This window comes from Tachypleus tridentatus, chromosome 7 (assembly GCF_004210375.1).
Source record: "Tachypleus tridentatus isolate NWPU-2018 chromosome 7, ASM421037v1, whole genome shotgun sequence".
In the NCBI taxonomy this organism is placed as follows: Eukaryota; Metazoa; Arthropoda; class Merostomata; order Xiphosura; family Limulidae; genus Tachypleus; species Tachypleus tridentatus.
Genome location: NC_134831.1, coordinates 32,994,495 through 33,009,052, shown reverse-complemented (window position 1 = coordinate 33,009,052; position 14,558 = coordinate 32,994,495). Strand labels below are relative to the sequence as shown.

Below are 14,558 nucleotides of genomic sequence, written 5' to 3'. Positions count from 1 at the left end.
GATCACTTACATATATCATTATCTTTTACACAGTTCAGCTGATAAGAAAAGTTCAACTTTTCTTCCTGCCATTACTATGGAAGATGTATTGTTTATAGATATTACATCTAGTATATTTAGTGACCTCTTTTTTTTTATTATTGCATTAAATTTTATTGTTTCAAATACGAGATTAAAATCTTTACTATTTACTGAGCTAACTTTGATATTGGTATAATCTGAAATTTTTATATACATTATTTTTAGGTGTTCTAACTGCACTCTCTTACCATTGATTCTGTACACAAACAGTAACATATGTTGTAGCCATTCATAACAAATGTTATGCTAATCATAAAGTACAGTGCAAGGGCAACTAATGGATTTTTAGTGTTCACTAGTCATTGTTAGGAAGCATTATACAAATTTGGTGAATACTGGCAATATGATTTTCTAGGAACAGCACATCAAATAAAAAACACAACAGCTGGTTTCTGTGTGTCTTGTATGTAAAGTTATACTCCATTCTTTTTTAAACTAGCTTCATTAATGGTATTGTTTGTAATTTTTCATATATACAGTTATATATTTACACTTAAGGTCATTATTTCACATTGTTAGTTTAGTATATTGGTTTAGCACTAACAGTTTCCCAAGACGAATGAAGATATTCAATTGCTGATTGAGGCTCAATGAATACTTACCTTTGGTTTGGTTTTATGAAATAACATACTCCTTGTTGGACTTTTATATAAAATTAGCTGCATTATATATAAAACAGTAATTGATAATAAAGAAGAGAAAATAAAATACATTTAATTACATTAAATTCTAGAATCTTTTTAATAACTATTTCTAATTTAAGCTTACAGTAATAATGTAAGTACTTTCTGTAAATGGTTAGTTAGTAAAGAATGTCTTACAGAGCTGCAGTTCATCTTAGGCTTACTTTTCCTTCATTTTTATTATTTTAGTGTAATATCAAAACATATGGTTTTCCCATATCAACATTTTGGAGCTTTTGGCAGTAAGAAATGCTTTGGATCATTTTCTTCTTTTTGTGAAGAACAAACTTGTCATGATCGATTCAGAAAATTGTACAGTTGTAGCTTTTTACAACTACAAAGTGGCACTTGTTTACATTCTCTAGATAGTCAAACATTAGAATTCATTTATTGGATTCACATGTTGGAGACATTTCACCTAACCTGCTCTCTTCTGCATGCTTTCAACCTCATGATAGATCATCTTTGCAGATTAGACAAGGTTTACCTTACAGAGTTGTGACTTGACCCTCTGGTAATCCAGTGGCTAAACAATGAGTGGGGTATGCCTCAGTTGGATGCATTTGCCAAAGTCCTCAACAGTTACTTTTTTTGGTCTTTGGTTCCTCATCCTCAGACCCTGGCTGTGGTTGCTCTAAGCCAGAACTGGACCAATCAGTTCCTTTATGTTTATTCTCCCATCCAATTTATTCCCAGAGCAGTTTTGGTCATCCATCCCATTCCATGTAAGGCACTTCTTATTGCTCTTTACAAGCTGGCATAACTTTGGTTTCCTCATCTCATTCAACTTCACACTACCTCAGTCACCAGTCCTTCCTTCCATCCTTCATACCCTCCAGCTTCATGCCTGGCATTTATCAGGTTCCTGGCTAGGAGGTATGGATTGTTTAGGTATGTCACTTCCCTTCAGCATGTTCTATTTGCCCTTTCTTTCTTGAGGTTTACCAATATAAATGGCACCTTTACCATTACACAATTGGTATTTGAGTTGGGTTTTTAACCCTTTATAGCCCATGGATTCTTTCCTTACAGATTTTGTAACCTGGCTTTTCCCTAGCTGGTTTTTGAGCTACCTTATATTTTTCATTGTAGCAATGGTGTTTTTCTTACCTACCATTTCCATTTTATTTCATTCTTTCCAGATCCATAAACACTGTAGGGTGGATCTTTCAAATTGGAATGTAAATATTGTTCTTCACTACCTCACACTTCCTCCATTTGAACCTTTGTCTTCATGTTTCTTGTTTCACCTATCCCTTAAAACTTACATTGTACTTACTTCTTTTAGTCTGTGGACATTATTGGTGTGATATCTTTGCCATCAATGTTTCATACACACAGTACCATTCACATGTTTTCTTTATTCAGATCAATAATTTCTTTTCAAACCTTTGGTGGCTCATGAAAGACATTCATCCTTCTCACCAATTTTATTTTCATTTATTTACTATCTTTACTTCTGGTTGGATTTAGATAGGCATCTTAGTCCCATTCATGCTCTTCATTGTTATATTTATCACATGGCTTCTTTCCGTGTTTCCTGTTCCTGCCTTTAATTTCCTGGCAACAATCTTCTGTACATAACCTTTTTCTTCTTACTCTTACAAGTTAGGTTTGGCAATTAATTAGATTGGCAGGTTCTTCCCTTCTTCCTGAAATCTGTTATAGATAACTTCACATCAGATTAGGCATCTTTCCTTTTCCCTGGCTTACCACCTTTTCTGTTCATTGGAAATTTTGCAGTCAGAAATGTGGATTATATATGATATGTTCATCTCACTATTTTGATCAGGTGGACACCATCCTTCAAACTTTGGTGAGGCTGTGACTGAGTATGTTATCTTTTCTACATATACTTTTTCCTTTCAGTGGCATGTCTTTTTTATTTTAGGATCTCACTTAGTGGAAAGCATTGCCTATTCATGTATGCTGCTTACTTCTCAAATCTGCACTGTATGGCCAATAACACACACTGATGAGGAGGTGCATTTCAAAGATCACTTGCAGGTTTCCTTGTGATACATTTGCTTCATTAATATGCCTTTCCCAGATTGTACTAACCTGTGGACTTGTATGGATAAAGCAGAAGGGTATAGTTGCCCATTCCTTTGACTGAATATATCTGTTTTTCAAAATATGGTTTTTGTGGTTACTTGCTGCACTGTCTCTGGTGTCAGTGTGCCTTTGGACTCTGTACTGTGTTTTGTCCTCCTTGTTCTTCTAGTGGTGTATGACAGTCCTTGCTACTTTCCAGTTCTGAGGTGCTGGGGTGATGGACTATGGAAAAGTCATATTGAATGTGATAACTTCTATTCAGTCAAGTGCAGGGTAGTGGTGTTCGCTGGTGAAAATGGCATTCGATCCTCCATTCACATGCTCCACCTCCATGCAGTGGGTTCTGGAGGTTGATGTTGTGTTGAGCTTCTTGCAATTCTGTTCAGAGGATGAGCTTGCTTATGTTTTCTACAAGAGATTCACTTCTCTACAGTGGGTCCTGGAGGTTGGCATTTCACTCCAACTTCTGTGCAGTCCAATTCAGGGGATGATGATGTGTATATTTCACAAAAAGGAAGTCCATTTGTGTGTGGTGTGTCTCAGAGTTTGATGTTGTACCCAGCTTCTGTGTAATTCTATATTTACTAAGGTGAGATTGTATATTGTTTACTGAAGCATTCTGCTTCTGTGTGGTGGGACTCTCAGGTTGATGTTATACTCCAACTTTGGAGGATGGTATTGCCTTAGAGTAGGTCTGTGATAATGCAGTTTACCACTTCAGTTGGGATCACATGTCCTACCATCATTTGGATGTCACTTTCCAGTGAGTGGCTTTGGATTAGAGCTTGACCAATCAACATAAACTGTCATACATATTTTGGTTGTGGTGACTCATCCTAACTCCAATTTCATAGTTCTATCTCATATTATCCACCTCTCTGCAGCGGGTCTTGGAGGTTAATGATGCATACACTCTGCACTCTGATTTCTGTGTGGATCTATCTGGAGGATGATGATGTTTTTAAGGTTATAATTTCTCCCATGAGTACTTTGCATTGGAGAAATGTCCTTACCTGAAATTACTTTTATGCTGTGGGGTTCCAGTCAGATTGGATTTGGTTTGATGTGAACCAACATGCTGGTACATTCATTTTGGTCATAATTCAGTTGGGTGGTTGTGATTTTGTATGCATATGCCCTGTTTAGCAGGTTGGTTCAATTAGTATATAATTCTGCTCTACTCAACTTGAGATGATGACAGTGTGGATACAATTCCTAACTGGTATCTGAAGTTGTCATAACAATGCCACTTGCTTTTGGACTGGATTTGACTGGCTACATATGGTCCATTTGTACCCAAGCTACTCTACACATTGGAGCACGTCTATTTTAGATTTCCACATTTTCCTGTAGCTGGGTCTTCTACAGGGATTGAGATTCTGGTATATTGTGGTTCAGATTATACTCTGCCCATTTTTTCTCACCCTTTTATTTGTGCTTCTCCCACTTTCTTCCCATGTGCACAACACCTATTTATATACTTGGCACTAAGTATACCTGGAATATAAGTGGTGCAGTCTTTCATGTGTGTTCCTCTTCCAACAGGGATCACACTTCATAGGCATTCTTTGCACCTTCAAAGGATACTTATTTATATCCCTTGCACCAGTTCCTCTGTCTATTCAATGTGGGATTCTAGCTATACACATGAAAGGAGGTAATGTGGAGCATAAAAAGTTATTATTTTCCTATAATGAAAATATATTTGTGATAAATACTTATCTCCATTGACCATGAAGTACTGGTTCAATAGAATCGAATAGAGGGAATCATGTGCATCAAGAGAGGGTGTGGTACTCCTATTGGTGGAGGGTTGTTGCATAATAATTTACATGCGAAATGCAATAAATCATGTTGATCACGAGATATACGAGAGCTCAAGGCTTGTGGCATGCAAGTATATTTTTGCATCTAGAGGGCAGCACTGAATGAGAATAGCAAAACATGTGAGAAAAGGCAAGTACCTGTCTGAAATATATTTTAAATACAGTAAAATAATAACTAGGTTTCTTGTCATTTGGATTAAAGACAGCTGATTTTTAGCAGTAGAACTATAGAGTGAAGCATGTGCAGATACATGTATATTGGTTAGGCCAAACAAACTAGATTAGCAGTTTCTAGCTCAAGTTTTCAAAAGAATCATATGGGTGGTCAGTTATTATTGATTGCCAACTTTTAAGCAAAAAATGTTCTAAATTTTATGAAATTCTCTTAACTTAAGAATATTTAGCATCACATGATATCAGCTTAAGTAATTAACATAAATAATGATGTTTGATAGAGCTGTACAGAGTGGTGTGCATATAAGTGATGATTAGAAACTGTTAATCTAGTTTCCATTGTGTTACTATAAAGGAACTTATTAACACTGTTTTAGAGTGGAAAACTATTACCATGTATTTAAAGAATTTGGTTGGTTCTCTAAAGTATAGGTCTGTACCAAATAATAGGATTGTGACCCAAATGCTAATATGTGTTACTATCGAGTGTCACTTTCTTGTTTTCCCTAGTTTGTTGGTGTGTATTGACAAAACGTCATGACATCTTACTACAACCATCTTAGGTGTATAAAAAAAGTGGCAAAAAATGAGCACTTGACAGGAATTAAATCAAAATTACAGCCAAAGTGTAGCTGCACTAATAGCATTGATAATTTACAGCAAATATTCATTAGTTTCTTATCTAGGCTACATATTTTGTTTTACCCATCATAATTAGTTTAACAAAAATGCAGCCTGTCTGACTAATAAATAAATATTTGCTCAAAAGATTCTTATCAATGTTATAAGTGTAGCTTCCAGTCTGGTTACTAACTTTGATTGAATTCCTTTTAAGTTACACACTCAATTCTTTTTTGGCCACACCTTTTTTTATTCATCTAAGATGTTTTTGATTAAATAGATTACTAACACAGTTTCTAAAAATTACATTGATGTCCAACATGAGAGATTTGCTTCATTGCATTGTGATGTGTTCAAACTGAATCTGTGCTGTAATATGTCTAAAATATACCACTTATTTTTCTCTCTGAAATCTTATAAATGTACAACTAATGTAATATACTGATATAAAGTTTTATTTCCAAGACCTAATAATGAGATATTTAAATAATTTTTGTAATAAGTTTTGTTGTGTAGTTGTTCCACACTATCTATACAGAAGTATATACATTCATCCATTAAACATTATAAAATGGCTATGTTTTAGAATTGTTGCATTGCAATATTAAAAACAAAAATTAGATGAACAAACCTGTAGCTTGAGTTCTAGTGGGTCTATAGTGATGGCGGTTGTTATTATTTCGTCTACGCTTGTACATCACAAGGCATACCACAGCAATAACTCCTGCAATAAGCACCACAACAGAAGAAACCATAGACACCAGTGTAGTGGTATCCTCAAAAAAAGATGTAGATGAGGAAACATGGCCTGGGTTACTGGAATCTGGAGGAAAGGCTAAACAAAAGAGAGTACATATTATCAAGAAAAAGAACAGATTCTTTTAGAGCTTTTACACATTAGGTATATTTGATTTATTACTATGCTTTTCTGTTACTTTGGTTATAGTGTAAATGAATAAATTTAATTTCCAAATTAGATTAGTGTTTATAGCTCTTGAAAATGAGAGTCATCTCACCATATCTGTTCTTTGTGTGTATGTATAAAATATTACAAATATTTAAAAAATGCAACAGCTTAATAAACATAAAAATCAAGAGAAAAGATAATTTATTCAAATTAATATAAAAAGCCTGCAGTGTGGAAACATTTAACACTCATTATTAAAAAAAAACATAACAACAGAAGTTATATCTGGTAAAACCTATAACTGTAATTGGCATGTACTTGAGTAATAAACAGCCTAGATCAGAAAGAATTGCACGATAGTGCTATTCTTGTGGTTTAGGAATTGTATATATGTGAATAGCTCCTACAGTAATAATTTAGTATCTATATATAAAACAGAATATATTACAGTAAGAGAGGAAAACCCTTTTCTTTGGTTAAATTTCCATTCAGTTACTGTTAAACTCACAATAACAAGTATGGTGTCTTTTAGTGATTTGTGTTAGCACTGAGTAGTTAATAATAAACAACTAAATTTATGTGGTAGGTATAAACTAGAACAATTTAAGGTATTACTGGGCTTGTAAATATACAGGGTGTTCAGAAAGTCACTGTGCAGTTTTGTATGTTAGTAAATATATAAGTGCACAATGACTTTCCAAACACCCTGTTTTTAAATAAAAACTGGATATCTACAAAATTTCTCACCAAGACTGGCTTACATAACCTGGTGTTGTCTGGAGAGATTGTCCATGTTCAAACATCAGAAGCAATGTACATTTAACCTTATGAGTGCCAAATATTGGTTTCCTTTTGTATAAATTTACTAAGTAAATATGAGAGACATTTTGCTTTAACCAGAGGTGCTGATTGATGATATTTGAAAGGTACAAACAAGCCCACTTTTGGACGAGTATTTAACATTAATTCTATTAGCCTCAACATTTGTATGCAGATTAACTTCCAAACCAATATCTTTAACACATTCAAATATTATGAATGGCTGATGGTTCTGTTTCTCAGTACAATGTGAATAGCGTCGTTGCATTTTACACTATACTAACTAGGTAAATATCATACAACAAAATTATATGCTGGCTAGAACAAATATTACACAATTTCATCTATGCTGTTTTTCCACACTTATATCCTTCTAGCCACTTTGATACATTGCTTAAAATCAAAGATTCAAACAACAATATGTCTACATTATATTATACAAGAGTAAAATGGTTATTAAAAATGGGTTTATTTACATATAACTTTGACATACCCATAAACTTCACTTAAGTAATAAGTATTCATGTATTCTAAGTAATAAATACTCACATATTCATAAGCAATAAGTATTCATGTATTCTTTAGTAATAAGTAGGTAGTATCCAGTGTATTTTTAAAATCTGTATAAATAATGATAGACAGAATCACATTTTATTAGAAAACCTATCTACATACATACTACTTGATGAAATTTGTTTTTAAGTTGATTCTAGTAATTTTGGCCTGTATACTGAGAAGGTAATGGGAACTGTGGGTTTGTGTTTTCTTTTATAACTTTGCTAATTTCTTGATAACAAAAACCTTACCAACAAATTGTCTTCGGGTCTTGATATCATACTTTGCTCTCACAGAGCCCATGTCGCTATCAGCAGATATTCGAACAACGTACCAGGTCTCTGAGTTAAGATCAGGAATAACCACGTGGTTTTGGTGAAATGGGGTCATCTTGTCCATGAAAGTTATCCATTGGTCTTGACTTTGGAGTCGATACTCAATGACCATTCTTGTCACAGGACAACTTTGTCGTTTTTCCCAAGCAGATAAGTGTATGAGTATGTGGGTAGCATTAGCACTAAGCAGCTCTTCTTTAATAGGTGTAGGAGGAGCTAGAATAAAAGAACAATTTTCAGTTGTTCACAGTATTTTCCCATCAGGATTGTGATTTGTCTCTCCAAATGAGTTACCCAAACATCATCATTTACATGTCCACGTCTTTTTTAATGAAAAAAAACATTATTTGTAAACTGTTTTTAGATATCTTGCTCCAGGAAGAAAGTCTTGAAACTTATTATAAAAGTATGATGATCTTCTCACTAAGCAGGAACTTTAAATTCAAATATCTACTTAGCCAAAACAGAGTGAACTTAATGCTTTCAAGAGTTCTGAAACTTAGACTGTATCAGATTAAACATCAGAGTAATGATGTATATGTCATTCATGTAGTATGTTCTCAATCCATACATGTGAATGTACAATTAAGATATTTTAAATATCATCTCATGGATTCACCTGATCCTTCTGTCCTAAATAAGACCTGTTCACTACGTTTCTGAGTTTCTCTAGTAAAAGCAACCAAGTAAAGTCTGTAACTAGTTCCACACCGGAGACCTTGAAGAGTGAACTGTCTCTCTCTTCCATCAAGATGCTGCTGCTTCCACTGTCCACCTTCTGGCTTATAATGAACACTAAAGTCTTAAAGGAAGTATAAAAAAAGTTATTTGTCCATATTATTAGTTTTTGCTTACAGTTTAAAACATTCTGATCCAAAACCTATTATTTTTTAATAATAATATACAAATTTGAGCATGGAAGCAGTTTATAATAATATAATAATAAATTGGCAAACCTTGATTTATAAGCATCATGAATAAGCACACAAATGTAGCATGTTACCCAAATATACTACTATTAATAGGTATACATCTAGACCAGGGGTGGGCAACTTCATGGCCACTGACCACATGTAGCCAGTGGATAGCACAGCTGTGGCCAGCTCAAGTTTAGGAATCAATGTTTTCCATCATTTATTTTTTATTGCAAGTTTGGTAATCAGCAACTGCACTGCTCCATGTCATCGCTAACGTCACGTGCTTCATCACTGCCACAGACTCTGCCTATTTTGTAACATCAGTCTGGTTTAGATGTTTATTATCGAGTGTGCATTGATTTGCATGCACTTGCAAACATATTTTTATTGTGCAACTTTCAAGTGTTTAAATATATTTTGTTTTTAATCCCATAATATGGATAAGTGGATAATTCAAAAACGAAAGAATCCAGATGATGATGAACACTCAGAACATAAAGACAATTTAATTGATTCTGGCATTACTACAGAAAAGAGAATGGCACATGACTGAAGAAACAAGAATTTAATGAAAGTTGGGAATTGAAAGTTGTAGTGATTGAAGCAAATAATAAGCCAGTGTGTCTTTTATGTTACAAAGTGTTCAGGAATAATGAAGTATACAACCTTAACCAACACCTTAACAATTTTTACATTGAATTTAATGTAAAATTTCCAGTTGATAGCAAAAATTACGTAAATGAAACTTGCCATCTGAAAGCACAACTTCATGAACAAAAGGGAGGCCTAAAAGGTTTTTATCATCGAAAGAACTAGTTAACTTAGTTAGCTATAAAATAGCTTGGATTCCAGCTCAAAAAAGAAATCATTTTCTGATGCTGAATTTGTAAAAGAAATATTGATTATGGTCATTGAAACTCTGTTGGAGAATTATGATTCAAAAATAAAAGATGATATTCTTCAAAATGTAAATAATCTGCAATTAAGTGGAAGAATAATTGTCCACAGAATGCTAGAATTAGCATAAGACATAGAAAATCAGTTGCTTGAACAACTAAAAGACTGTTTGTATTTTTCTTTAGATGTTAGTGACACTCTACAGTTGATATTTTAGGTTCGATATGAAACTTCAGATCTTTAAGTAAAGGAAAAAATGCTTGGCATTTGTGGATTACATGATTGAACATGTGGAAAAAACCTTTTTGAAAAATTTCTTGAAATGGCAACAAATTCAATATGGATTTTAAAAAACTGGTTTCTGTCACAACAGATGGTGTTCTCCCCATGACTGAGGCAAAATTCAGGTTTGTTTCTCTTTTTAAGCAGCATTTAATTGAAAATAATGTGAAGTTCATGCTGCCATCTTTCCATTGCATTTTGCATCAGGAAAATTTGTGTTCTCAGATGTCTAAAAGTGATGAATTGAAAATTTTGATGTACACTGTTGTAAAAATTGTGAATTATGTCAGAAGTGGAAGCTCTCTCATCCATGGACATTTTTTTGAGTCTTTGAAGAAAAGCAGTGACTGTATTTTCACTGATCCTACATTTGCAAAATCAGTACAGTCACTGATTGTTAGATAATTAAGTAGAGGAAAAGTCTTGGAACGATTTACTTCCTTATTTTCCTCAAACAAGAGAGTATCTTGTTGGAAAAGGTAAGATTAAAAAAACTTCCCTGAAATTGAAACTTTGTCATGGCAGTGTGATTTGCACTTTCTGTGTGACATTATGTTTCACTTGAATAATTTGAATATGAAGCTTCAGGGAAAAGGTAAAATAATAAGTAAGCAATCACAGTTTATTCAGGAATTTCAATTAAAGCTAAACCTCCTTGTGGAACAATTACAAAAGAATGATTTTACACATTTTGCAAAGTTGAATAGTTTTCTAGAAAATAATAAGGACTATGATTTCTCTGATGCTAAAGATGATCTCTGTGTAAACTGAATCAAAAATTTGAATCATGTTTCTCCCAGTTTAAAAATTTGAAGTTGATATTTGAATTTTTGCATGATCAATTTCAATTTGACTTAGGAACTTTCAGTAAGGAAATTACATCTTTTTTGTATTTGGATTTGAAGATGAGATGCTTACCATGCAGAGTGTATAACACATAAAAGGTAAACAAAAATGTTCTATCAGAAAGATGTGGCTCACTATTCTGATAAATGAGAGTCTTCCAAATTTAGAGATAACAATTTCAGAATTATTGCCCATGTTTGGATCCACATGGGTGTGTGAGTCAACATTTTCTATGCTATATATTCTCAAGTCTAGATGCAAATCTCAGCTTACTAACATAAATGTAGAGGCAGAGCTAAGATGCTCATTGAGCATAGATATTAAGCCAAGTTTCACAAAACTTGTTGATGAAAACTCTCATCAATTTTCACATTGAAGGTTAGTTGAAATGTAATTATTTTGATTAAACTAATATCTCTCAATTTTTTGTTTGAATAGTGTGGCCAACGTTGTTTTCATTAGCCACAGTTGTGGCCACTATGAAAAATAAGTTGCCCACCCCTGATCTAGACCATTCCCCATTATACTAAAGTCTGAAATAAAATAATACACTCAAAGCTAACCCTCATCAATCAAATATTTATTAAGCCTTTTCTTAATTTAACTGCTTCTATCATGTCTGAAGGAACCCATTCCAAAGACCAGCTCTGCTGTTAGAAAAATAAAACTGTCTTAGCTGAAGATGACTCTTACACTTCCAAAGTTCATACTTATGCCCCCTACTCCTACTATTCTTCTTGTTAATTATGAAAAATGAAGCTGCATCAATATAATCAATTTCCTTTATAATATTTAGCATCTCAAAAGATCCGTACTACCACTACTTTTTCCAAGAGAAAACAGTTTCAGAAATCCTAATCCATCCTAGTATGACAATCTTTCCATCACATGTATTCTACAAGCCCTCTTCTGAACACTTTCCAACAAATAAGTGCCCTTTTTAAGATAAGGATGCATCAAGAAAAGGTAAAAACTAGTGAATTCAGAGCTTTAATGCAGGAAGCTTATGGTACATGTCTAAACAGTTATATGAAATATTCTCAAGCTACACAAACAGATATTACAAACATAGGTGCAAGGCTCAGAAATATATAAGTTGTTTATTTGATGCATCATAAGAGGTACTCATTGGTCAGCTGTACTACGAAATGTTCTTGGTCATTGAATAATATACAGGCATAAACCATTAAACATTCGTGGGTGCTAATATTTTTAGAATTGTTCAATATTTTATTACATCCACACTATGCATGTAAGAACTGACCAGAAAATTACTAGGTCTATTAATTAATAAAACTGATTCAAACTCTGAATTATATTTTATGAAAATTTAGTTTAAATTCAAGTACTTATGGTAAAGTTGTGTAGATTGATATCAATCTCCATCACAATTTATAGATTATACAGTGACTTCAATCTAATTATTATTTTGTTACCTTTTTCTTATTACTTGATACCAATTACTAACTAATTTTTATCTTACATTTCAACTACAAATTTGCTATCATTGAGACAGTTTTTGTGGTGGTACTGATTGGCTGAATTTGATCTTGGATTTTTAATTTTTTGGGTGGAGAGGATGGTGAGCTATTTGCTTGTCTGGGTTATTCTTTCTGAAGAGTGTAGTAGATTAGCAGCCATACGTAAGATAAAATTAGTTATTAATTAATATCTATTAATTGAACAATGTTTAGTAACTAATTAATAATAAGACTTCAGTGACTTTACTGGTGACTAACCAAAATTACACAGTTTGAATACCAACCCTGATGGTTAGTCTTAACCACTAAAATACTAAGTGATATATGTATATTTAAAGAGTATAAAAATATACTTTTACTTTAATTAAATGATTTATAAGATATTTATAACTATATTAATTAGTACATCCTATATGTTAAGGAGACAACTTTTCAGTGTCAGTGATACATCTTATACCGGCTACAAAAGGTCCATAACAGCTTTTTCCAAGTACAATTTGAGCAAATTTTTACCAACCATACTAACGAAGAAAAGCCATTATCCTTAATTGTGATATTTTTTTTATGTCAAAATTATTAATTTCAGTATATTTCATGGGAAGCTACTTAGATTTCACATGTTTATAAAAAGGTACTAATTTAGAAATGGTCAAATAATACTTATTAGACTATCTAATCTGCAGCAGTTCAGTAGCTAAACTGTGAAGAGCATGTGTCAGTGAGGTACTTAATGTATCAAGGAAGTTTGAGCTTAGTTCGTAATAACAGAAAAACTAGTTTGAGAAGAAATAAGTTTATAAAATTATCTTAAAAAATACTTGCTTTAAAAATAACAAAAATGTATACCTTGAACATTTCCCTCCATAAAAGTGTCTGATATGGAGAAGTTGGCTGATGTTAATGATGATGACAGAAGTTTCACCTCCACTCCTTGGAAAGGTGCTGCATTGGAATTAATATTTATATATACACTTCATAAATAAATCAAAACATTAAGAAATCTGCACTGATTGTAGCTTAAATCTAAAACTCTTTGTGCACCTAGACCACTGATATGGTGTTCATCGTGTATTATACATGAAATACTATAACACATTATTAGAATGCTGATATACTGTGTGTCACTATGTATTATATACATGAATTACTAGAATAATGATGTAGTGTTTGCTATGTATTGTATACATGAATTACAAGAATACTTATTATTAGTATGTCTGTGTATGTATATATACATAAATATACACAAATTTGATGTATCTGCAATAAAAAAAAGGACATGTCTCTGTGTGTGTGTGTGACCATCATAGCTCCAAAAGAAAATAACCTGGAAACCTGAAATTTTGCACCCATACTAAGTAAACCTTGAGGGTGTGAACCTGAGTATTATTATGTATTCATAAGTGTGTGTGCTCTATAGTATACCCTGACTTTTAATGTATAGAAAAGCCAGTGCATTTTGGTGAACATTCATTCCAACAGTGGCTTTTATGTCATGCTGCTTAGCAACAAAAGTAAAACCTAATATTGCTCTTAGTGTAAGTATTTAAACTATGAAATTAAATGTACAGGGTGTCCAAAATAAATATACCAAAAATAAAGTTGATAAACTATTGTTATCTGAAATAACAACAAAAACTAAACATAAATACAAATAGTAGGCTTGTAAATTCTAGTTTTAATAGTTATTGTACTTCCCCATATTTTCCAATTTTCTACATATTAATCTAATTCTACATTCAAATTCTGAGAAAACATTTTCCAACACAACAGTAGATATGGATCAACATATTTCATTTTTCAGTTCTTAAAGGTCTTTTGGTTTGTTATGGTAGACCTTTGTTTTAAAAAAAATTTCCAGAAATGAAAATCTAAAGGGGTTAAGTTGTGTGAATGAGCAGATCATTTCACAAGTCCTCCCCTACCAATCCAATGCTCTGGAAAAGTTTGGTTTAAAAACACTTTAACAATTCAAGCAAATTGGAGTACAAAATTTCCAGTAACTGTTTGTTCATCAAAGGAACAAGAACAAAACAAAACTTGCAAGCTTACTATTTGTATTTATATTCAATTTTTGTT

General features: G+C 32.8%; 1 protein-coding gene across 4 annotated transcripts in view; it reads right to left on the bottom strand.

The window, feature by feature from the left end:
• The window catches only part of LOC143255389 (cell adhesion molecule Dscam1-like), a 201,551-nt gene that overhangs the window by 55,306 nt on the left and 131,687 nt on the right, over positions 1-14,558 (bottom strand). For all 4 annotated transcript variants that reach the window (XR_013030583.1, XM_076510968.1, XM_076510970.1 and 1 more), the window contains exons 26-29: positions 13,326-13,421; positions 8,676-8,858; positions 7,973-8,272; positions 6,072-6,275 (exon numbers count right to left, since the gene is read on the bottom strand). Coding sequence is in view for 3 of the 4 variants with exons in the window: in XM_076510968.1 (XP_076367083.1) it covers positions 6,072-6,275; positions 7,973-8,272; positions 8,676-8,858; positions 13,326-13,421 (783 nt within the window). In the remaining variant the exon portion in view is untranslated. The remainder of the gene's footprint in view (positions 1-6,071; positions 6,276-7,972; positions 8,273-8,675; positions 8,859-13,325; positions 13,422-14,558) is intronic.